The sequence below is a fragment of the Ailuropoda melanoleuca genome, chromosome 9 (genome assembly GCF_002007445.2).
Source record: "Ailuropoda melanoleuca isolate Jingjing chromosome 9, ASM200744v2, whole genome shotgun sequence".
In the NCBI taxonomy this organism is placed as follows: domain Eukaryota; kingdom Metazoa; phylum Chordata; class Mammalia; order Carnivora; family Ursidae; genus Ailuropoda; species Ailuropoda melanoleuca.
In genome coordinates this window covers 28,255,350-28,281,403 of record NC_048226.1, presented here as the reverse complement: position 1 = coordinate 28,281,403, position 26,054 = coordinate 28,255,350, and the positions used below count along the sequence as shown (strand labels likewise).

The 26,054-nt window shown below is 44.3% G+C and overlaps 1 protein-coding gene across 3 annotated transcripts in view; it reads left to right on the top strand.

The window, feature by feature from the left end:
• PEAK1 (pseudopodium enriched atypical kinase 1) overlaps positions 1 to 25,408 on the top strand; it is a 287,490-nt gene extending 262,082 nt beyond the window's left edge. For all 3 annotated transcript variants that reach the window (XM_034668003.1, XM_034668004.1, XM_034668005.1), the window contains one exon: positions 18,551 to 25,408. In XM_034668003.1, the coding sequence (XP_034523894.1) occupies positions 18,551 to 19,699 (1,149 nt within the window). In that variant the 3' untranslated portion in view covers positions 19,700 to 25,408. The remainder of the gene's footprint in view (positions 1 to 18,550) is intronic.
• The last annotated feature ends 646 nt before the right edge of the window (positions 25,409 to 26,054 follow it).

The following is a 26,054-nucleotide window of genomic DNA, read 5'->3' as shown; positions in this document are numbered from 1 at the left end:
GAAGTTCTTTCTGTGTTCATCCAGTTTTCTGCCCAGTTCAGTGAACATCTTTATGACCATTACTTTGAACTCTTTATCAGGTAAATTACTTATCTCCATTTCATTAAGGTTCTTTTTCCTCAGGGGGTTTTATTTTGTTCTTTCATTTGGTACATTTTCTTCTTTTTTTTTCATTTACCTTAAGGGGGTTTATCTTGTTCTTTCATTCAGTACATATTCTTCTGTTTTTTCATTTACCTCGAATCTCTGTTTCCATATGGTAGATGATACAGCCACCTCTCTCCACCATGAAGGAGTGGTCTTATGTAGACAAACCTTGTCATTCAGCCCTGCCCCAGCTCTTTGTCATCTCTCAAATTTGTGCCTCTTCAAGCAGCCTGTTATATTTTTAATAGCTCCCAGTAGTTGAGAATATGCCAAGACCGATCAGTGTCCCAGAGGGGAGAGTCTCAGGACCTAAATTCAGGCTGTCTGGAAGCCAGACCCTCAGGCATCTGCTTTCAAAACTATGCAAATATATACAGTCCTATGGGACTGCAAGCATAAGCAGATCTGGAGGTGTCCCCTGGGAAGCAGTTGCAGACATCAGGGCTCTAGACAAGGGTATTTTGTGTGATACTGCTGAGCTGGAGGAAAGCAGAGAGATAGCACCAAGATGGTATCCATAGCCTGTGCTCCTTCAGAGCAGCTCCCTAGGCCACTAAATATGTGCCAAACCTGAGGTCTGTCCCTCAGGCCAGTGTTCCAGGACAAGCAAAGAGGCCTTCGTCACAGAAAGACTAGGGAGTGTGCCTCAGACCACTCTCTGTACAGTGTCCTGGGAGTGGAAGCCTGCCAGAAACTGTTTCTCTGGCACATTCCTAAGGGACCCAGGAATGCAGGCTCCTGGCCACCAGAACCAGGTGATCAAGGAGCATCTTCTGGGCAACAGCCATATAACCTAGGACACCAGACAAAAACCAGGGCACCAGATGTGTGTACAGCTCCTCCAGGAGACCCTGGCACTCTGGAGCTTGGCAGAGGGTGAGTGGAAAGATAGCACCCTCTCTCTGAGGTTTTGGAAAGGTTTATAGTCAGCCCCATGGTTAGCGAATAGGCCTCCTTCACAGAAAGACCAGGCTCTCCTGGGGTCTGTTACCATTTGCTCTGCCCTGGGGGTGGTAGGTTTTTAAGAACTCTTTCTCCATTGGTTACAGTTCTTTGGGACCCATGAGCATAAGCCTCACTGGCTGCCAGAGCCAGATGATATAGAGGTGTCCCCTGATAGTAATCACAAAATTTAGGGTGCCAGACAGAAGTATAAGCTTTTTTCTGGGTGATACCTATTATTACAGTCCCATGGGACCGGAAACACAAACTCACCTGGCCTCCAGAGCCAGGCAGTCAAGAGGCGTCCCCTAGACAATAGCCATAAAAATCAGGCCACCAGACACACATAAAAGTTCCATTCTATGGGATACTGGTGCTCTGGAGCCTGGCAAAGGGAGAGCATGAAGATGGTACCTGCTAGTCTTTGTCCCTGGAAAGTGTTCCAGCGGGTTCCTAGATGTGTGTGTTAAATTAGATGTCTGCCCCTCACACCATTGCTTTAATATAAGCAGGTGAGCCTCCTTCACTTTAAGTCCAGGCACAATTGGCTGCCTCTTGGGTGGGGAAGTCCCAGCAAGTAGGTTCTTTAAGAGGGGTTTCTCAGATTGCTACAGTCTTGTAGGTCCCAGGACACAGCCCTGTTGGGTTTCAAAGTTAGACGTTTTGGAGGCTTGTCTCTCAAGTGTATGTCTTAAACGTTGGGACACCTGATGTAGGATTTAAACCCTTCACTCCTCAGGGAGAAGCTCCAGGTTTTGAGTTCCCTCCCTGTTATGGGATGCTGTACCAGGGGTGGAGTTTATGGCAAGATTGTGTCCCGTTCTCTCCTACCCATGTCAATGTGGTTTTCTTCTTATTTGCGCAGTGTGTTTCATCACTCAGCCAGCCTCTGAATTTTTTTAAGAGGAAATTGTTCCATATGTGGCTGTAGACTCAGTGTGTCCAAGGCAGGAGGTGAGTTCAGGATCCTCCTACCTTGCCATCGTAAACTGGAACCCAATAAAGAATGGACTTTGAAGTCCAAAAGATCTGGGTTCAAGTCCTGGCTCTGCTACTTAGTAGCTTTGTCACAAGTTGCTACTCTGAGTCTCAGTTTCCTTAACTTTAGAAGAGGATAATAATTGTACCCACCTTTGGAGCTGTTTAGCTAAAAGAGAATAAAACATCCCTGATAAGGAGCGTCTGAGTGGCTCAGTCAGTTAAGCATCTGCCTTTGGCTCAGGTCATGATCTCTGGGTCCTGGGATCAAGTCCCACATCCAGCTCCCTGTTCAGTGGGGAGTCTGCTTCTCCCTCTCTCTCTGCCTCTCCCACTGGTGCACTCTATCTCTCTCATGCTCACTCTCCCTCTGTCTTTCAAATAAATAAATAAATCTTAAAAAAAAAAAATCCCTGGTAAGTGTTTAATCCTTTCGCTCTCCAATAGTGTCTTCCCTAGGTTACTTTAAGAGCCTTAATTTCCTCCTCTTTCAGATGTTTACAGTGATAACTGTGGGATTGGGGTTAGGATCAAGGAAGCTAATGCATGTGAGTTTTTAAAAACACAGAGTTCTAGGTAAACAGGTAATGTTCTTCATTCCCATAGTCCCTTTTTTATTCTATTTCCTGGTTCAAAACCAATTAACATATCTAAATGACTTTTACATGTTAATTTGGCTTAGAAAGACCAGATGGTGTCTTAGTAAATTAATGGATATGGTAAACAATTGGCCTTACCTGTCTATCATGACAGAATACATATTTGGACCAGACCTTCAACTGCTGTCTGCAGTTGCAGCACCCATACCATTTAACTGTCTGGTGACGCTGGCAGAGTGACCCTAGGTCCCCGCCCACACTTTTTAAATTAAACTGAGGGAAAGACTTCAGAGAGGGGAGCAGGATTCTGTTAATACATTACTGTTGAGTCTAAAAAGGCATTTTGAGATTCTCTGTAGCACTCGAGAGCTGTTAAGTCAATTGGGGTTATGGTGCCTCATCTATCTTGGGCCTTTATTGTTACAAGATCCCCAATGCAGGATGAGTACCTATTTCAGAATGGGGCATTGAACTATTTGTTCTTTCAAAACAATTGAGAAGTAGGGCTTGACTAACTTTATGTATTATTGCCGTGCAATCTTGTCTCTTTCCCAAATCAATGGTCTAGTATTGATTTCTTTGCTTGTAATGATGCAGAAGCAATCTCCAAAGAACAGGTGGCGAGTGGTTACATACTGGGAGTTGTTGGCAGGTTTGGAAAAGGATGTTTTACACTAAATGGTGAATATAAATGTCTCTTTGAAGACCCTCTGGGTGTTTCTAGAAGTACCCAATTGATTGTGCAACCTTAGAGGAATAAACTACCAGGACACTGGGAACCCCTCCTTTGAAGATGTAAGCAAAAGAGAACAGCAGTTGGCTCACACAAAGAAGTTTTTACTGTTTATCTTCTTAAAATATCCCTTCCCATACTAATGGAATTTAGAGTAGGCTAACAAGTGTGATTGTCTCTTGAAGAGACTAAAAGGTCTTTAAAATGTTGCAAAAGGAAATCAGTGCTAAAATTTAGCAATTTGAAAGCCAAAGGATACTGCCCCCTTAAATGCCAAGTCTACTGCAGTGATAGAGTATTAAGATCATTACTTTGGGTGTTGTCTTAGTTTGATCAGGCTGCTATAACAAAATACCATAGATCGGGTGGCTTAAACAATAGAAATTAATTTTGTCACAGTTCCAAAGACCAGAAAGTTCAAGATAAAGTTCTGGCTGGTATAATTTCTAGTGAGAACTCTCTTTCTAGCTTGCAGATGGCAGCTTTCTCCCTGTGTCCTTAACATGGCCAAGGAGGGGATGGAGGCTCTCTGGTGTTTCTTCTCATAAGGATACTAATCCATATCAGGGCCCCTCCCTTATGACCATTTCACCTTAATTACCTCTTTGTAGACCCTATCTCCAAATATGGTCCAATTGGGGGTTAAGTCGTGTGTTCCAAGACTCAATTTCCAACGTGGAAGGGGGCATACTTCCCACACAGCACCATGCAATTCTTGGACACCAAAAGGGTGTCCTACAGTTCAACTCAATTCAACCTACCTACCTGGAGATGGCACCATATCTCACAGTTCAAGGGTTCAGTCTACCTGTCCCCTTCCACAAACATTAGATACCAGTCACAAGCCCAAGTTGTTACCTGTGCTTCTGACCAACAGGCTATAAATCAGAGGTTCCCACAACCTCCTCCTTGGGTTTGAGTAATTTGCTAGATCAGCTCACAGAGGAGCATCTTACTTACTAGATCACCAGCTTATTAGAAAAGGATATAACTCAAGAACAGCCAGATAGAGGAGATGCATAGAGCAAGGTATGAGGAAAGGGCACAGAACTTCCATGTGCACCACACTCCCCAAATCTCCAAGTGTTCTCCAACTTGGAAGCTCTTCAAACTCTATCCTTTGGGGATTTGTGGAGGCTTCATTACATAGTCATGATTGATTAAATCATTGGTGATTGGCTATTGATTCAACTTCCAGGCACACACTCTCTCTCTCGGGAGGAGGTTGGAGGTCCAGGTGGGACTGCAAATTCCAAGCTTCAATCACGTGCATGGTTGGTTCCCCTTGCAACCAGCCCCCAATCCCTAAGTGGGGTCCAAAAGTCACCTTATTAACATAACAAGAGACACCTTTGTCACTCTCAATGCTTATGAAATTCCAAGGGCTTGGGTTGCTGTGCATCAGGAACCATGAATGAAGACCAAATATATTTGAGAAATATATATTTGACCTTTTCTTATAAATCACAATATCTCAGGGTTTAGCATTCCAACATATGAATTTTCGGGACTCAGAATTCAGTCTATAGCATTCTGTCCCTGACTCCCCCAAATTCATGTTCTTATCACATGCAAAATATATTCAATCCATCCTAGTAGGCCCAAAGATCTTAAATCATTCCAGCATCAATTCTAAAGTCTAAAGTCCAAAGTCTCATCTAAATATCATCTAAATCAGATATGGGTGTAACTCAGGGTCTGATTAATCCTGAGGCAGATTTCTTCTCTAAGCTGTGTCCCTATGAAACTAGACAAATTATGAGCTTCCAAAATGCAGTGGTGGCCAAAGAAAATGAAAACACTAATTTGAAAAGATCTGTGTACCACTATGTATATTGCAGCATTATTTACAATAGCCAAGATATGGAAGCAGCCCAGGTGTCTATCAATAGATGAATGGATATACACACACATACACAATGGAATATTACTCAGCCTAGAAAAGAATGAGATCTTGACATTTGTAAAATATGGATGGACCTAGAGGGTATAATGCTAAGTGAAATAAGCCAGACAGAGAAAGACAAATATCATATGATTTCACTCATATATGGAATTTAAAATCAGAACAAATGAACAGATGATAAGAGAGACAAACAAAAAAAACCCCTCTTAAATACAGAGAATAATCTGGTGGTTGCCAGCGGGGAGCTTGATGGGGGGATGGGTGAAATAGGTGAGGGGGATTAAGACTATATTTATAGTGATGTGCACTGAGTAATACATAGAATTGTTGAATCATTATATTGTACACCTGAAAATAATATAACTCTATATTAATTATACTCCAATTTAAAAAATGCAGTGGTGCAATAGGATAGACAGTCCCATTCTAAAAGGGAGAAATCAGAAGAAAAGATGGGGTGATGGATCCCAAGCAAGTCCAAAACCTAGCAAGGCAAATTCCATTAGATATGGAGGCTGACAAACAATCCTCTTTGATTCAGCACTCTACCCTCCAGGCCCACTGGGGTGACAGCGTCACTCCCATGGCTCTGCTAAGCACCCTGCTCCTTTGGCTCTCGGTAAGGGCCCAGCCCACACTGCCCTCTGTGAGGTGCCATCCACATGGCTCTCTTCTAGGGTAGCCTACCATTGAGGTACTGGTCATCCTGGCTTTCCAAATCTGGAGAGGCAGCCCTACCCTTTGAAACCCAGAAAGAAACAGCCTTGTCTCTTATGTTTGTGATGGGAGTAATTAGCCCTGACAATCTCTGAAATACCTTCAGGGTCATTCTTCCCTTTCCTTCAAGAATAGTGTACTTTCACAACTGAATAGCTCTGTGGATCAGCCCTGTAGAATCCAAGAAGTCCAACAGCTTTCCTTCATTCCATCCTGCCCTCTCTGTCCCTTTACCTCAAACTGGTAGTGTCTTTGCTGGGAGAATCCTCTTTCTATTTCTGGTTTCTCCTGAGATGACTGATAAGTCCATGAGTTACACTCCTGATGTCTTTAGACAAATGGTTGTTCACCCACGCCTTTAGTATTCTTTTTAGAACTAGCTTTCTTGTTTGTTGCAGTATGGATAGGCTGAGAATCTTCCAGATCTTCAAGTCTTGGTTCCTCTTTGCTTAACAATTCCTTCTTCAATTTCTCTCTCCCCTTTTGCATTTATACTATAAGCAGTCAGGAGGAAACAAGCTGCTCCTTCACCACGTTGCTTAGGAATCTCCCTGACAAATACACAATTTCATCGCTCACAAGTTCTGCCTTCCACAAAATACTAGAACAGTTTAGCCAAGTTCTTTGTCATTAGTTTTTTTATCATTTCTCCAGTTTCTAATAACATGTTCCTCATTTCTGTCTGATTCATCACTAGAATCACCCTTAACTTGCATATTTTGCAATAGTCTGTTCATGATTATCTAAGCTTTTCTGTCACAGATCTCAAAACTCTTCCAGCTTCTACGCAGTTCCAAAGCTGCTTCTACATTTGTGGGTATTTGTCACAGTAGTACTCGACTTCTCAGGACCCAAATCTTAGTCAGCTCAGGCTGCCATAACAAAACACCGTGGACTGACTGGGTGGCTAGACATTAGAAATGTCTTTTCTCTCAATTCTGGAGACTGGAGAACTCTCCTCCTGGCTTGTAGACAGCTGCCTTCTCACTGTGTCTAATTGGGGGGGGGGGCGGTGAGAGTGAGGGAAAGAGTATAGCACATTAGAGGTTAGGGCTTCAACATACAAATGCAGGGAGGACACAACTCAGTCCATAGCTTTATTCTGGTTTTCATTCAATATGAATAGCTTTAGTAGTTGTATTGGTCCTAAACTAAAAAACATCACAACACATAATAAAGAAGAGTTGATTTGGCATAAGCTGACATGGGTCCAAATTCTGAATCAATCTCTGTGTATCCCCAAGTAAGTCATGTAACCTCTCTTGGTTTTCACATGAATAGATACTAACTGCTGTACCTACCTCATAAGATTGTTATAATGCACATGTGTTTATATGGTGAAACTCCTTACTAAACTATAAAGTACATATAAAATTATGCATTATTATTCTTAACAATAATGGACAATTACTGCTCAACATTTTTTTAGATCACTCATTATTCTTCTTTAATATTAGGTACTGGTCTGAGTGTATTTCTTTTTTTTTTTTTTAAGATTTTATTTATTTGACACACAGAGAGAGAGCACAAGCAGGGGGAGAGCAGGCAGAGGGAGAGGTAGAAGCAGGCTCCCCCCTGAACAGGAGCCTGAGGCAGGGCTCCATTCCAGGACCCTGGGATCATGACCTGAGCCAAAGGCAGACTCCCAACTGACTAAGCCACCCGGGTGCCCCTGGTCTGAGTATATTTAGATAGGTTCTGCATTTACATGCTTTCTTTCTCATTACTTCAAGGATATAAACATTTTTCATTAAAATTATGAGAGAATGCTACTAAATGCTAGCATCCTCAAGAATTTTAGTAATGCCAAAAATTGGTAACAAACTGAGAGTCTGATACTAAGGAAAAATTTAATAAATGATAGTAATGTCCAATGGAATGTTTGTGGCCATTAAATAGTAATTATGAAGACCATGTAAAATCATGGAAAACATTTTTCATAAAATATCACATGAAAATACAAGAATACCAAATAGTATGATTGTAACTTCTTAAAAATTCACCTACAAAACAGTAATATGCAATTAATGCCTATGTTAGAGTAGTGATAATTATAGGTGATTTTGATTTTGTTTTTTTTAAATAATGTCATACTATTTTTTCAATTAAAAAAAATGAATTGGAGATTTTAGATTATTTGACACTGAGCTTCTTGAAGGTACTTATCTTTAGTTGTTGATCCCTGTAGTTTCATCCTCTAGCACAAATTATAAATAGCTCCTATTTCATGCTACCCGGCCTTGCAAACACTGGTTCCTCTCTGGTCTGAGCTTCTGGGAAGAGACTGTCATGTACAGGTGACCTATTTCAGTATCACCTGAGGGGTCCTCATTAGAAGTGAGGCCTGGGAAACTGCACTGTTAGCAAGCACGCCAGGTGGTTCCTACACAGAATTTGAGGACTGTCGACATAGTGTTTAAGAATTTGAGCTTTTAAGTCAGACAAACCTGGGTTTAAATTTGTACTTCAGCAACTTATTAGCTGTGTTAATTTGGTCCAGTTACATGCCTTTTCTAAGCCCAGTGCCCAGTATCTTTATCTGTAAAATGGAGAAAATACACCATTCTTCTTAAAGCCATTGTGAAAAATCACAGAGTCGATATGTCCATAGTGATGTATATAGTGCTCAGAGCATCATTTGTACAAAGAAAGCATTCAGTAAATGGTACCTATTTATTCCTCCACTGTCTTCTCATGTACCTAGAAAGCTCTGTTTTCTTAAAGAATCCAGCTCTGTGAATTTTCTTCTCTGATGTTCTGAGAACATGTTGACAGCTCCTCTCTGTGTACCCACTCTATACTTAGTGGATTTCTCTATCACTGCATTATCATGCTACAGTTGTATGATTATACAGCAGTACTGCTATACAATTAAAGTCACATGCCTCCCCTCCCCACTGTTATACTCGAGCTTCCCCATGGCAGGGACCATAGTTATTAATCCTTGTTACAGTGTTAATCTAGTATATTTAGCATCAGATAGCAGTATATACTATCCAAAATAGTACCACGTACATAACGGGCATTCAGGAAATATTTCTTGATCTTTTGGCAAACGTTTACTGTTTAAAAAATTGTGATATCCGTGTGGACTTACAGAAATACATGTGAATAAGACAAAACCTCACCCTCAAGGTGCTTATATTCCAGCGGGGAAGACAAAGGCATAAATAACTCTTAAACAAGACAGATTATAATGAAGGTTCAGAGTGGTATATAGAAATGTAAAGATGAATGACAACGAATGACAGAAGTCATTGTTAACACTATCTTGGGAACAAACACTTCACACTGTGGTGAATGCAGTGCATGGATAGAATATTGAAAAATTTGGCTATGGAAAGATTTGGGACCACATTTAGAGCTTTGAATGATGTGGTCAAGAAGTTAGACTTTAGTTCGTGTTTTATAAGAAATCACTAAGGATTTTTAAAGGGAGGGATAACGTTAAGATCAATGATTTTGGAAGAAAACTGTGGTGAAATGATTTTAGAAGAAAACTGTGATGGGAGAGTCCAGAAGGGAAGCCAGTCATGACACTGTTGCAGTAGTCCAGGTGAATAATAATGAGCCCCTGAACAGTGGGAAAGAAGGGGCAGGTGGTAAAAGAGCTGAAACAGGTGGTAGACCATGTCTGGTGAGAGGCTGGATGTAGGATGAGAGACCTCCCCAGGAGGATGGTGATGCCGTTAACTGAAATATGAATCAGAACAGCCAGAAAGATGAACTCTCCATTCAGCATGCCCATTGGATAGCCAATCCTAGAGAAACCCAGAGCCAGATAAAAATAGTACATTTGGTACTCAAAACGGAGATCAAGACTAGAAATATGGTTACCCAGTCTTCTCATAGACTTGATTTAGTTCAAACCGGGAATGTACGTGATTATAGTGGAGAGTCTGCAAAATCAGAAAAAGGCCTACCCATCTAAGTGACCCAAAGCAAGAACATTGGGAAAGAAGTAGCAGAGGGCAAGGACCCACAGATCAGGGTCCAGGATTGCAGAAAGCTTGAGCGGAATAAGGAGAAGGCAGGAGTTCAATCTCTAGTAAACCTCAAGAAAATGCAATCTTGGTAATAATGGGAGCAGACACCAGATGCAGCCAGCTAGAGAGTATACGGACCAGTGAGGCTGTGGAGGCAGTGAGCACAGTCTACTTTTGTAAGTGTTTTGGTGAAGGAAAGGCCAGATTGATGCCCAGACAATATCTAACCTTCAACTTCTATTTCTGTCTCATTCTTGTCTCCTTTTATCCCCTCATCACCATTTGGGGAGCCACCACCCAGCAGATCAGACCTGTCTCTGTGGGCTGCATATTGGCTGGCCTCCAGCCCCTAACTTCCCTGCTCTCTAAATAAAACTTAACACAAATTTAAAGCATGAGCTTGAAACTTCTCTGTTCTAAATAAAGTCTACCTTGCTTTTTCCTCCTTTCAAAGAATCTGGGTAGTCACTGACCAAACACGTAATCCCCAAAGTAGACTCAAGACAACTTTAGAAGGGCCAGCATTCATCGTTCATCATCATGCACAGGAGGAAACTGAGGCCAGAGAAGAATAATTACTTTTGCAGAGGGTCACCAGCTTCATGGCAGGCTGCCTCTCGCTTCCTGCATGGAACCTGTCCTATCATCTCATGCCTGAGTAGTGGACTGGCCCTGCCGTGCCTCAATGTTGTCCCTGAATGGGCAAATGACGACATTTGCCTATAAGCAGAGTGGCCAGTTGGTAAAGTTATGGCTCAGTCTCAATGGAACATTCTTTATCACTGCTTTTATGAGATCATTTTATAATAAATGCTGCTATGTGAGACCACAAAAGAAATTTGGATGAAATTACTGTGGGGAAGATGATAAAAATCTCACATAAGCAAAAAGTATAAATTTCTGCCTTATTTTCCAAGAGTTCCAAATTTGGGGTAGTACGTATTTTCTCTTTTTGGAGTCCAGGTCTTTGTTCTCAAGAAAAGAGCTCACAGAGCTAGAGGAAGATGTGCACTTCCCTGTTAAAACAGTGGGATGTTTCCTTTCTTCCACCTATGCCAAGAATCTTGTTACAGGCTTATAGTAAGTAGAGGTGGACTGCGGACACCACCATCTTTTATTGCGTTTGACTCCAGAGTCTTTCTTTATCTCATTTGGGTGGATGCTGAGAAAGCAAGGCACTAAATGAAAAAGCATTTACAGGAATAACTGATTGGTAAGAGTTTACAACCAGTTCAGACTATCGACACAGGCAATTAATTACTGGCTTAGTAATAAGGAAAAAACTATAGAGGGGAAACCACTTCCACTTTCATAATTCAGTACAAATATGTTCCAATAATGAAACTTCACAGAAAGCCATTGATCAGCAGCCCACTGCACGTAGTCCTAGCCATCGTAGGTCAGGGTCCGTTTCATTTCAGGGCTAAATGCAGACAGACATTCCTGAGAGTGTCAACTGGGAATTGTTTTAGGAAGGAAGGGTTTTGGGTACTCAGTAAATCTGGAATCAAAATGAATAGTCTAGTGGGAAAAGGAAGCCATGGCTCTCATGAATAAGGTGAGCAACCATAGTTGGGAATTATAAATTGGGATTCAAATTAATTGAACTCCTAATCTGTGCCTGAGATGGTTATTGAACTGTGCCGTACCTCAGTTTCTCTAATGTGAACACCCTGGGCATCATTCTGTCAGCCCAAATTATTAGCTCAGAAACGCAAGTGATTTTCTTTTGTTCCACATGCTGAGTGGGAGCATGAGAAGATTTAATGGGTACAAGCTACAAATAAAATAGTAAAATCTTATACAGTTGCCTTTTTGAATTTCTCTCTAGACTCCAAAATGGGTTTCTTGGGCATGTGAACATTCTTGCAGCAATTCAAGCTATGAATTACCTGGCCTACCTGACAGAGCTCATGGAAGATTCCTGTAGCATGGGGTTCTGAGTACCTGGGGCCCAGATGGCATTTATATATTAAATAGTTAATCCATTTTTAATATATTTATAACAGCACTGAGTGTGTGTGGGTCTTGGCTCTGTAGCAGCAAGCAAAGCAATACCTCTTCTAGGTCGATCAAAGAATTGAGATCTAGGAGTAATCAGCCTGTGTTGTTAGAGCAAGGTTGTACCAAATACTGGCTATCTGTCTGTTTCACACTTGCAGGTTTTCATTCTATGCTCTTTCCCGTTTGCAGATGTGTTTTTGTGTAATGTGATAAAATGGCTCAGATGATATGGTGTATGTGATCTTCAGTGTTTCTCATTTTTGCCCCTCTACAATTCATTCCCTACGATATCCATCTCACTTAAGGTTCACTGAGGCACAGTAAAATGTGTAGTGTGAGATGGAAATGAGATTTCCTGCTGATAAAGTGGAAGTCAGCTGAAGACGTACTAGGCTGACTTGGCCCATCAATGGAGAAATAAAAGCCAATGTGGAATATTTTTGAAGGGTCCTGTGTTTTGTAATTATTGTTTTCTTTGGGGAAAAGTAGAAGAAATTGAATGGAATGTTGAAGAACATTGTCATTTTGTATAGGTTTGTGCAGTGCAAAACCACCAGCCTTTAAGGGCAGCCTGGACTCAGCGAACCCCTTCATTGTTCAGATTTTACTTACTTGCGTCGTCAGGTCATGAGTGTTCATTACTCAGATTAGTCTGCCGTTGCCCCCTCCCCATCACCTTGCCAACTTCCACCTGTTTCATAAAAGCTGTTCCTATATTCTAGCTGCTCAGAGTAAATAACCCTGTGGCTACACCAGATCAGATGTCGCCTTTCTCAGTGTTTTGTACAGACCTGTTGAGAGCATGCTCTGTGGTAGGCCCTGCTGATGCCAATATCTGCTCTTAAGACAGACCCAAAAAATGCACTGTCTGTAATAATAGAGACATATGCAGGAAACACAGGAAGGAGTTTAGGGTATTCAGTGCTTTCTCTCTTTGACAGAACTGACACATGCTAATGGTTTTGAAAGAGTAAGTAGGAATCCCTCAGGCAGATGAGGGGTGAAGAGAGGCCCTGATCAGAGAGAACGCCTGGCGGGTGGAAGCCAGGGGGCTGGCTGCTGGTAGTTCAATATGGCAAAAGTGAAAGAGATGTGAGAAATAAGACTGGAAAGGGAGGCCAGGCCAGGCCTTTCTCCTGTGAAGATAGTGGGAACACTAGGTTTAAATATTAGGCAAGCGGTATCCAATTTTTTTGAAAGGTGGCTCTGGTGTTTGAGGGAAGTCACATGAGAGGCAGGGAGACCAGTTGGAAATCTTTTGTAGTACTCCATGCCGGTGATAATGGTAGCAATAGATGATGGAGACGAGGATAATTTGAAAGTTATTTGGGAACAGAATTGATTAAAATTGGTGATTGATTAGATGTAGGGAGTGAAGATGGAGGAGAAATCCAGAGTGAATTTGATATCTTAGACCGATGTTGGGACAGATAACGGCTCCATTCACCAAGAAGAGGGAGTACTAGAAGACCAGGGGTCTCGGTGGGAAGGAGAGTTTGGGTTTGGTTATGTTTAGTTTAAGGGTCTGTGGGATAGGACATACAAGGGAGGGGAGAATCAAGTAGGCCATTGAGGAGATGAGTCTAAAGCTCTGAGGCAAATCTGGGTTACAAATGTGGAAGTCAATAACATATCAAGATGATCGAAGCCATGAACTTGCTGAAGGGAGTGTGTCCATGAGAAAAGAGGACAGAGAACAGACTTCCCCCCCACAAACACTAGCATTTCAAGGAGCCTTTGGGAGAAAGAGTCAAATAAAGGAGAATGGATAATATCACTCTGTTCGACAGCTGATTTATTCCCCAGCCACTTCCCTACCGTGGTGCCAGATGTCCACCTTTTCCCCCTGCCTCCCTACTGTGTTGCCTTCAACTGAATATCTGTTCCACTCCCCAGTGTCGAAAGGACAGCAAGATGTATGGACATCCTCTTAACGGGTTCCAGGCATTGTGCGCATTCCGAAAGGGTCCACAGTATCAGACTCGTAGTCTTCTTCCCAGCTGCTTTTAATGGGAATTTACAGTCAAAGCTCCCCACACTCTGCTTTTTAAAAGTTCGCTGTCTCGGTTGAGATTATTATTATTATTAACATAAATGCTTTATAATGGCAGATTTGACTCAAAGGTATGCAGAGCAGTTGCCATGAGCAACACAGAAAATGAGCCCCTGTATTGAAGGGAATGTTTGGAATTAAACTTTTAAGGCTGTGTGTGAAGAACAATTACCAGGCTGTTTCCCTACTAAGATCAGGTTGTGTAAGTGTTGTGTGGTTTGACCTGGGTCTGAGAAGGCCTCAGGAGAAGGCCTCTGGCTCTGGAAGCATTTTTTCCCCCCATTTTCCAACAGGTGATTGATCGTGGCTAAGGGGTTCCCCAACCCACTATATTTGGGGCTCTGGCTGGATCACTTCAGTATTTTTCACAGGTGGAAAGTGCTAAGGAGCCATCAGATGCTTGTTTGAATGCTCACGTGCTGCGAATGAATAGTTTCCCTTTTTCTTCTCTGTCCTCACTCATCCTTTGGGATGAGACAACTCCGTTTCCTTGCAGGCCCCTGTTTTTGTGGCAGTGTTTTCTGCATGTTGGTGGGTGTGCAACTACCCCTGGCTGGCTGTCCCTTGAGATGGGCTTCTGGCTTCCTCTGGAGAAGTAGCTCAGAAGGGGTGCCGTCTGAGCGGCCAAGCAGGCCGGGGTCACCGTGCCCACATGCGCATCTCTTCCTGTTTGTGCTCTTCACAGAAAGCGCCCCTGTCGCATGAATTCGGTATTGCCACCTTCACAGAACCAGTAACTTGTCCAGAAAGAGGACCTAGGGCATATTGTAGGACATTAACCTTCCCCAGCCTGGTTTTGTTCTTCCGCCGCAGCTGCCGTGGAAAGGACTCCTGGATGGCGATATTATGGCGCCCTCTAGTGTCACCGTGGTTCATGCTCTTGCCGAGCTTTCCTTCCCATTCCGGAAGTGCAGACAGGACGAATCTGCCAAAATTGGTGGCAGGTTAAATCGGTTATTCCACACGTAGTTAAAACAGTATGAGATTATTTTTCTCCCATTACAAAGGAGAATCTTACACGAAGATATGGGACCATTCCAGCTCCTGTTTTGTTCCTATTTCAAAATTTGGGAAGCTTAGAAGTCCTGTGGAAATCATTCTTAGGGAGTGGCATCTCTTTGGAAATTCCTGCAGTCCACGCCAGCTATCCTTTTTGGGAAAAAATGTAAATTCCTTTCAAGAAAGTTAAATGAAAATGGGAAGCCAAGAAGAAGTCACTTTGCTTCCTGGTAGAGAAAATATCGTGTAAGGGAAGGAGGTCAAAACAACAACCAGCAGGAGGAACCATGTCCATTTGTTCTGGAAAGAGCGGCTTGTTTTCTGAAATAACTTTTGGACTAGAAATTCATCATCTGAAGTCAGGTCATTTTGAGTTTCTTTTTTTAAACTGAAGGAGTCAAGTTATTAATATTTGAAAAATTGCTACCGTGTAGTACATAGAATCATATAATACTCCTACCTAAATTAACATCATCACAAGCTCCATAATAAAGATCCATGAGATACTCATCATACAAGAAATCCTATTTTGGAAATCTCCATAGGTCTGTAATTTGATTATAACTATTTTCATGGTTGTGAACCAATTAGAAGCCCTAGTATTTTGTTTCCCTCTTTCCAGACTTTTCTCTTTTCCCTTTACTCTTTAAACTAGAGTGACCCATTATTCTTCAGTCTGTCTCTATATTGTAAGATGAGGAGATAAGGAAGTACCACCCGCTTGGGCTGGCTAGCCAGGCAGCCCATTTTCCTTCAGAGCATCCAGAATGGCTGAACAATTTATCATTTCTCCTTTGTAAATCACTTTGAACCTTTATCTCAAGTTGATCTGTGAAACTAAACATAAATTCTTGTTGTAGTGTCCATGTTCTTGTCTGCTCACACAGCTCTGGGGAGTCTTATGAAAGTGTGTGTGTCTGTGGGCGGATACCACCCGAATAACACGATGCGAGGAGAAGTCACTATTAGAATACCTTCTCTGCTTCTAATGCCACACCACAGAGTGGCAAGTTTTTTTTCATCACAACTTAGCATAGTAGAAACTACAGAGTGGTCAGACACTTCTCTCTCTCTTTCAGCCTTAGATTGGGCCTGTCAGGGACCAGAACATACTGACAGTCTGACTTGTGGCCTGAGAGGGTGTTGGACTTTAGCTCTTCCTCTCCGGCTACCTCCACCAAACCCATGGTCAGAGAGCCTCGCTGCTGGGGCAGGTGGCTCTCAGGACTCAAAAGAAAGATGCATTTTTCTGTTTTGCTTTCTCTGTTTGAAAAAACATGAAGATTCTATAATATTACATCACTTTTAACATTTGCAGGTTGTTAATTGTCCTAGTCATTGGCAATGTTACGTTTGTGTAGCTTTGAGATCGACTTTATAGAGTTGCTCTCATTTAACCCTCACAAGTGCCCTATGGAGTAGTAGGTTTCAGGATTTTTTTTCTATTGTCTCCCTTTTTAGGGAGACTGAGACCCAGAGAAATTAGCTGAGACACCCAGGGTTATACAGTCATTGGCAGGACTGAATCCCAAACCTGCCAAGTCCTTGGTGAGTGTCCTTTCTATAAACTGACTGCCAGAGTTTAACTACAGTCTCATTCAACTCAACTCAGTGGTATTTGATTGACTTTTCAAAGACTGAGGACTTGGGACCTTTGAACTTTCATTCCAGCCAGTGATGTGATATTGAGCAAATTATCAAAATTGGAAATGGGTTTAATGGTGCCATGTCCTAGATCCAACGCCTGTACCGCTGGAAGATGACTAGTGTAGGAGTTTTAAATACCTGCTGACACATAAATACGAGATGTCAGCAGTACAGTATAGAAAGAAAACGTGTTGGGATTGATGAGCGTATAGGAGTATATATTATACCGCGTGTACAGGGACTTTGAGAGCTTTCCAAAGATAGTATTTTCTGAAAGATATATGTTTGAACGTGAACTCAGCCTGGGGTTATCTCTGTTTCAAGACCAGAAGTTGGTTAAAGAAGAAATGCTTAGCGTGCCCTCAAATTGATGAAGTAGGTCATGTAAGATTTGAAGAGAGAAGGAAAGAGAGCGAGATTTCTCTCGTATTGATTTCTGGTGTCGGGACTCTAAGTGTAATAAATATGTGTAAATACAGTAAATGAGAGAAGATGTTCCTCTCCCCCAGATAGTCCTTTACCTTTGGTCTGGTTTGGGGGGGGAGTTTTTTCTTTTTGTTTTTTTCTTTTCTTTTTTCCTTTTTCATTATGAGAGGTGCACTATTGAGTCCCCATCACCTAGTTCATATTTTTCTTAATATCTATTTGAATGAAAATCAGAGGGTGCTCTTTCTCAGAACTGGGAGACTCATCAGCACCCTCCCAAGAAAATGTACATTTTTTAAAAATAAAAGTAGCTAGAAAATCCTTTTTAAAATTTGTTTCTTTTCTGTATTACTGAAGCAAACAGGCAGTGTGAACACTTCCAGGTGCCTGTTGCTGGGAGGCCTGGATCCCTGTGAAGTCCGGCAGCATATCCCAGCTGAGGGTGGAGAACGTGCTTCTCCGTTACAGGCTCGTGCAGGAGCTGCCTGGCCGGGCTGTTGGAAGTCCTCCACGGTCAGCTTCTCCATGTCCTATCATGAGCATAATCCATTTAGGGGTGATTTTATTTACTTTTTGCTTTTTTACTTTTTCTAACCCTGGACGACTAGAAATACAGTAGTTGTTTTGGTATGTAGAACTCTTGGCTAATGTTTGTGATAAAAAAAAAACTCTTGCATGATCCATAACCACTTAATAAAATTCTTTTTGAAAGGCCTTGCTGCCTAAATATTGGCCTTTACAAGAGGCCTCTTAAGAGAAAGCATGAAACTCAGAGTCCTGCCATTGAAATGTTGGTTGTGCTCTGATGAGGTCAGACCAATGATTCTTTCAAATCTTTGTCTCTACCTTGCCAGTCAACCGTGCATGCCTGAGTAGTGACAGTGATATTCATTGAAAATTAGGAAAACCCACACTTTACCTGGCCAATATTATGTTACTCTCCTGACCAGTGATAAAATAAGGTATCCTGGCCCACTTTCTAGAGCTGCTGTGTAAGTCTGGGCTGTGAGCCTCTACAGAAAGTAGGTAAAAAATTATTCTTGGTTCTGTTTTCTAGATGATGTACAAGGTATGGTAGAAAAAGCAAGTTTCGGTGTTAGGCTTGGGTTTGCAAGCTGGTAGCTCTGGGCTTTTTTTTTTTTTTTTTTTTTAATAAATCTTCAGCCTACTTTGAAGGGCTGATGTAAGGACTAGAGATAATACACATAAAGTGCTCAGCAGGTAGATAGCCTTAAGAAACGGCTCCTGCATTATCACTGTCGCTCGGCACAGGACTACCAACCCTTCCTGAAGACTTCACTACAGCACGGTTTGTCCCCCACCACTCACCTTGCAGTTAATCTTCCTTTACACGCCTAAGCCTGGTTACGGAAGTGTGCATTTTGCATTGTGTTATTTGCGTTCTTGTTTCAGATCTGTAAGAGCAAAGCTGAAGAGTCTCAGCAGTACTATCACAGCCTGGCTGTCCGGCAGAGTCTGGCTGTCCATTTTAACATCCAGCAGGACTGTGGTCACTTCCTTGCTGAAGTCCCGAATCGTCTGCTTCCCTGGGAGGATCCCGATGCCCCGGAAGAGGAAGAGGCTGAAGAAGAGGCAAAAGAAGAAGCCAATGGGAGAAGCCCGGAGCCCTGCTCTGAAGCAGAGTCATCCCAGAAAGAAAGCCAGGGGGCCATGAGCAGGAAGCAGAGAAGCCACGTTGTGGTCATCACCAGAGAGGTTCCCTATCTCACCGTGGCTGATTTTGTGCGGGACTCTCTGGCCCAGCATGGGAAGAGCCCCGACTTGTATGAGAGGCAAGTGTGTCTGCTGCTCTTACAGCTGTGCTCCGGCCTGGAGCACCTCAAACCCTACCATGTCACTCACTGCGATCTGCGTCTGGAGAACCTGCTGCTTGTCCACTACCAGCCGGGGGGAGGCAGCCAGGGCCTGGGGCCTGCAGAGTCCAGCCCCACCTCCTCTTGTTCCACGAGGCTCATAGTAAGCAACTTCTCTCAGGCCAAGCAGAAGAGCCATCTGGTGGACCCCGAGATCCTCCGCGACCAGTCCCGCCTTGCTCCAGAGATCATAACAGCCACCCAGTATAAAAAGTGTGATGAGTTCCAGACAGGCATCCTCATCTATGAGATGCTGCACCTTCCCAACCCCTTCGATGAGAACCCAGAGCTGAAGGAGAAAGAATACACTCGAGCAGACCTGCCCCGCATCCCACTCCGCTCCCCCTATTCCCGGGGCCTGCAGCAGCTGGCCAGCTGCCTCCTCAATCCCAACCCTTCTGAGCGGATCCTCATTTCAGACGCCAAAGGCATCCTCCAGTGTCTGCTCTGGGGCCCCCGGGAAGACCTCTTCCAGACTCTCGCCGTCTCTCCCAGCCCAGCGCAGAGGAGCGCCCTGCTCCAGAACTGGCTAGACATCAGGCGAACACTGCTCATGATCAAGTTTGCCGAGAAGTCCCTGGACAGGGAGGGTGGGGTCAGCCTGGAGGACTGGCTGTGTGCCCAGTATTTGGCTTTTGCCACTCCAGACTCCCTCGGCTGTATTGTGAAAACCCTGCAACACCGCTAGTCTGTCCTGGTTGCTGCTGTTCTTCATTTCCACTTCAAGTCATCTGTGCACGCCCCCTTCCCAGCGCTCCCACAGAATTCAAGGAAAGAAGAGAGACCAACCTTCCATCCCTGTCCGGGAAACATGAGGCCCCTCTGAAGGCTTATCCACGGCTCCACACCGAGCACGAAGCTGGGTCTGTCTTCACTGTACGGTCATGCAGTTGCCTTCCATTGGAACGAACACCTTTCACCCTGATTGTCCCCAGATGCAGGTAGAAAATGAAAATGTCCATCCCGGAAGGGACAGCTCTTTTGGTATGAACTCAGTGAGCTGTGTCCAGCTCCTCCATAATTCTGAATATCACCTGTCTTTTTAACACCAAGTATTTATTCTCACTAGCAATAGACAGATTTGACCTGTCCTTACTATCATCCACTAAGCTCTCACAACAGGTTTTTTTTTTTCTTTGAAGTATCAATCACTGACTCTCTTACCAGGCAGAACTGCCATCCTTAGCATCGGGCCAGTTTTGTGTCTGGGGACTCTATCCTTTGTTCCCGCAGATAGTCAAACGACAAGGAGAGGTTGCATCCCCTGGGTCATGGACGCATTTTCACTTGTCCTCGGTAAGTGGGTGCACTGCATGGGGGGTGGACCTACCGGTCTGCCCTCTGCTGCCACTGCCTGATTCTCCTTCACCTTGACTCTGTCCACTTGCCAATGAAGTTTGGGTTTATCAGCCACTTACGGCGCCTTACAGAACTGACCCAAGGTGGTGTCCCAGTGCCTCCGCAGGGTGATCTGATGAAGAGCTGGCAGGACACCAGGAGATGATTTCCCACACATGCAGTTCCCTAGGGCCCCCCCCCCGGGGGGGATCGTTGAAAGTGCTGTCTTTGATTACTGTCAGAGCTGTCAGTGTGGACGGCCAGGGCTGGCGGAACCCGGATCCCAGTGTTCCCCTGAGCGGTAATCGGCCAGCTTCCTCCTCCCAGTAGCAGTGTTAACTAGCTTCCCAAATGCTATAGACATCAGCCGTGCACGACAGCTGTCAGTGGAGTTCTAAGATCTGCTCGGAGGGCACGGCGCGCTGGCTGTGAGGGCGGCCGGAGGCCAGGGAGGGGAGAAGGCCACCGATGAGGCTGCCAGCCTCCTCCTCAGGACGCTGGCCTCTGCGGGAGAGGCTGCCTGCCGGTGGCACGGGCACATCGCACCGCAGGACTCCCTGCAATGGCTCCGGAGGACGGCTGGCAGGGATTTTGATTGCTGAGGTGGGTGCCTGCGAGCCGTGCACCGCACATGGGGTCCGTGCCCCTCTCCTATGAATACATGTGCAATTTTTGTATGTATTTTTTAGCTGTATATTACAGTGTTTGTGTTGCAATTTCACCTGAAGCAAGTTCTACAGAAATCCTCCCCTTCCTCCCTTGGCACATACGGATTTGCGCTAAGACATGAGTGTTCCTTCCAGGTGGTGGGGGTGGGAGGTGACGTGTGTGTGCTTGTTTTATTCAAAACTGTGAGTATCTGTTTACTTCAACCTTGAAATCCCAAGAGTCACTCAGAAGGTGTGAGTGTGCGTGCACGTGGGTGTGTGCATGCGTGCTGGGAGTGGAGGCCGGGCCTCTGAGGGGACCAGCCTGGGGCAGGGCTGAGAGGCGCATTCTCTGCATCTGGCCTGCGAGGGGGCCCCGGGAACCCTCGTCGGCTGGCACAGAGCTTCTGAAAGCCGAGACTGATTGTGCAGTATTACTTAGCACGGTAGTGGCCTTGTGGACATTTCTAAACTTTTAACATTTTTAACAGCCTTTTTGATATGATTCACCTACATCAAAGAGGATCAAGAAAGGAGAAGAATGTATTTTATTGTGATCTTCTTTGTGTTTTTTCGTTGTTTCGTTGTTGTTGTTTGTGTTTAAGAAAATGGGCCATGGGAGGCTCCAAGTGGAGGCTGTCCCTGTCCTCCTGGCCAGCAGTACTGGACTCCCAAGGAAAAGAGCACATTGGCCCACAAAGAACCTCGCCTCCCCTGGCCAGAGTGCAGGGCTCTGCCCCTGGGAATGGCCGCAGAGTGGGCACGCTGCTGCAGGCCAGCAGTCCGCTCCGTCTCCGTGTCCTGTGGCAGGGCCGCGCCTCGCCTAGCGACCTGGTGTTTAGTTCACCTTAGCATAGCCCATGTGCACATAAGCCCTTGCCTCATTATACACTGAAGTAACAGCACACAGACCACTGACCGTGTGAGCTAGCACATTCCCTTAGCAGTCCCCCCGCCCTCCCCCCCGAGGGTTTGCAGATTGAGACACTCTCTCAATGTCATGCTCGTGGTGCCTTGCCCATGTAAATTTGAATGTTGACTATTTAATGAGGTTTCATATTTAATGAAGAATGTTCCCTGGTCCCTCTGTTTGTTCTCTAGGTATCTTTTTTTCTTTTCTTTTCTTTTCTTTTCTGTTTGACTTGGCTTCAGCCTTCTTTGTGTTAACTCTGTAGTATTCTAGGCATGGACACTCGCCACTACCATTATCTTAGAGCACTGGTAAACGGAGCACCTCCTTCGCACCAGATTTGTTTAGTACTGTTTTTATATTCAGATTTTTTAAAGGCAAAAGACGAGTGCCACTAATCAGAGAAGGGCCTCAGGCTTCCCAGAGACAGGTGGCTAGATTAATTTTTCTCTGAGTGATGGCTGAGGAATGTGAGGCAGAGAGGGTTTAAAAGGGTGTTACAGGTTAGAGCAGAACAGACAAAATAACTGTATCTCTAGACAAGAAGTACTACTACATCAGATGGTCCTCGGAATATTTTTCCAGAATAGTGAAATTCAGTCAAGCTAATATTATTGCAAATATTTTTTTTTACAGTCCCATTTTAATTATAGTAGGAACTTTGAATTCATTCATCAACTGGAAAGAAACCCTACCTTCAGACACAGACGGATATATATATATATATTTTTTTTGAGTTTTGCATTATGACTAGGATAGCACTTTAAGTTTTCTCAAGTGACGTCAAGTTACTATCTTCAATATTATCTGGAAATGTTTTCACTTCTGTTGAAGTCTGTACTACAGATTCTTCCATTTATCGAAAGTTTGAACAATTAAGCCACCTTTGGAACTTTACCTTAAACCACACGCACGAGCAGGAACAATCTCTCTGACACATCTCAGTGCTAGAGAAACAGGGAAATGGGTGGAGTAACCAAGACCAAGCCTGAATGTATATATAGCAGAGTGCCTTGTTAGAGCGACAAGCTAGTCTCGGAAGGAAGAGAACCCGATGTCCACAGAGAGCACTGGGATACGAGTCTTCCACCTGCCAGCCTGAGGGAGAGCCCATTTGGTAAACGGACACTGACGTGATGCTCAGAAGCTAATGCATGAAGCATAAGTGCAGGATGGGAGGAAGAGCCGTCGAACCTTTGGAGTCCACAGCAGAACCTTGAGTGAATCATGAATGGGGCCCACCAAGCCCTAGACTACGAGAGAATTGGAGGCCAAGAGGACGGCAGTGGGTTTCAAGGTGCACCCTCTGGGGATGAACTGGGTGAGGTGTAGAGGGGGCACAAGCTCCCACACCACTGACGTTGGGTGGCTAAAAGTGAAACGTGCTGGTGAGGATTTCAAGAGTCTGGGTAGCCTTTCCTCGTCAGATTAAGTGGGGGCCGGTATTACTTCCAGACTCAGAAGAAGTTTGTTAACATGCAAAACTCATAAGCCAGGAGATCTAAACGGTATTTCTGGGAGGAAAACTGTATTTTAAAGTTTCTAGTACTGCAGATGAGAGACCTTTGGGTCCTACTGAATAGTAAGGCATGGAAGGATTGCACTCAGCTTCCCGAATTTGAATTAAAAACACTTCAGTGCTAGGAAGTAACGTGATTTGGTTTTGCTGGTAACCTGCAAATATAATATTTTTCCCTAGATTATACTGGCAGTCATCTGAAAAACACACAGACTAGTCCCAGAAATCAGGATGTACTCAGGATACTGCACTATAATTCCAGGGGATTCTAGCTGTATGAATGAAGTATAGACATACTTGAAGGTGAGGGAGAGAGGGACTTGGCTTCCCCAGGCCAACTCTGACATGTTTTTTACTTCCCTCACTAGTTGATAAGGATCAGAAATTCTGGTCCAGCCTAATGAGTGAACAGGATGGCTGCCCACGAAACCGGCTTATCAATTTTACCTCACTGAAGCTCATATTCGCAAAGGCCGCAAGTGCCATGCCAAAACCAAGCCAAGCACCGCTCTTGCTCAAGTGTGCACTGAAGGCCAGCCGTCCGTGATTCTGGCAGCGCCGAAAGTAGGGATTCCGTGGACCAAAAAAGATGCCATAAGGGAAGCCAGGGGAGCTACAGTGCAAGATCCTAGATAGGGATGATACCAAAGAAATCCAGCCTTTTTGTCCCGCTGCTTCCCAGGTGAGGAGGCTGAGTTACAGCAGATGCCATAGGAGAGCTCACGTACATTCCTTGTCAAGGGATCTGGCTGATAAAATAATCCATCGTCCAAAAAAAAGCACCCTTTTTTTTTTTTTAATAAGTCCATTTTGTCTATTAGGAAAAGAAAAAGAAGATGATGGTGATGATGAAAGGCGTGGGCCCCAGGATCTAAGGAGAAGGAACCAGTCCCTCTCCCCATGACGTGACCGTGGCTGTTGCCCCGACTTTGGCTTGGGAACATCACAGCTGTGTGATTCTGAAAGCTGGGCAGTTTTTTCTAAGAGATGTGGTAGTTCCAGTAGGTTTGTTTAAAGAACTCCTGGGAGATTTCTTAACAAATTCTAATCGTTTTTATAAAGCTTCCTACAGAGGTGGTTACCACTCGTCACCATCATTTAATATCTCTAAGTGCCCCGAATGCACAAGGTGCTAGACAGCTGTTAACCATCCCCTCTCTGCAGCTGTTTGAAATTAGAGTAGATTTTTGCATCAGCCCCTGCTAGAAGCTTCCCCACCTAAGTGGGCTGCGGGGGACTGCATTCCCACCATCCCATCACATACTTCCCACTCCAGAGAGCCTCTGGGCTTATTCCAGCTTCTCACCTTTACCCACCCTCTCATCCCTATGCTTTTTTTTTTTTTTTAATTAAGAAAGTTTCAGGGAATCAAAAGAGGTCGGAAATTTTTTAACCTAGCAGAAGTATAGAGTCATATATTTTGCTACGACTATTATTGTATTATGGAAAATCCACTTTGCCCGTATAGTGTGTGGAAAGTATGTGTGTGTCTGCACTCATGATAATTTGAATGTTGAACAGCCCTATGGCTTCAGGGTAGCATTTTTGAAGGATAAACCACACTGCTTCAGGAAACTTGCTCCAAGTACCACTTGGTTATCCCTTCCCTTACCAGTTTTTTAAAGAGTTACGTGTGAACACACTGGGTTGGGATTTTCTGTTGATCTGCAGGGCGTTTTGGCATGAGATTAGGGTAGAAGCAAGACGTCATCTTTCTCAGTATTTGAATCATGGCAGTCCTCATTCCAGTCTCTCCTTAGTTCCCCATGGCTCTGCCCACACTCTGTATTTGAAAATCTTGTTTCTCTTGCTCTATCCTGGAGCTTCAACCCTTTACATATTTTAGAGTTGTATAAATCTACCGATGTAAGGTCCCCTCTGTCACCAGGTGGTGCCGCCCTTTGGTTTGCTGTGGTACTTTGCTGTGTTCTCCATGGCATCATGTTACTGTGTAAATAAATTTGTTTTAATATACACTGAAAACGAAACGAGCACTTGTTTCTTCAGCGACTCTCCCATGTTGACGTGCTGGGGAGGGTTTGGTTGCAGACGTGGTTGGTTTTGCCCGCCAGGGTTCATGCCCTCTTAGATCTTCATTCCCGTCTGACCTGCATGGTATTTCCCGTTCATTCCCTCCCTGACCTGAGAAAACAGCCCAGAAGACCAAGCGCAGGCCTTCTGCTTTGCCTAGCTGCTCCGAGGGCTGCCGGTCCGCGGTGTGACATTGCCCCCTGGTGGCCAGTCTCCATACAGCCTTCCTGGGCTGGTACTGCACGGTTGAGGGCTTTGGTTCCCCGGCTCTGGTCACCCTCTCAGCGAAGACCTCAGAGCCAGGCAGACAGTATGAGCAGAGGCAGGGCCTCCTGCGGCACTGAGCTTCATCTGCTACAGAATTCACATACCTTCTGCCTGCTCCTTGAAATACACACTCAGGGTTCTCACGAAGGCAGACAAGCTAATACGCTGACACTTAAGCAGAGAGGCCACCTGGCTTAGGCGGGGAGAGGCCGCAGTTGGCAGTGGTAGCGACAGCTGCCGTGTTATTAAGAGTAGAATGGATGGAAATGCAAACATGTAGATTCTAAATTTAGACCAGATCTTAGAGTTCCAAGCCCTGTACGGAAGACAC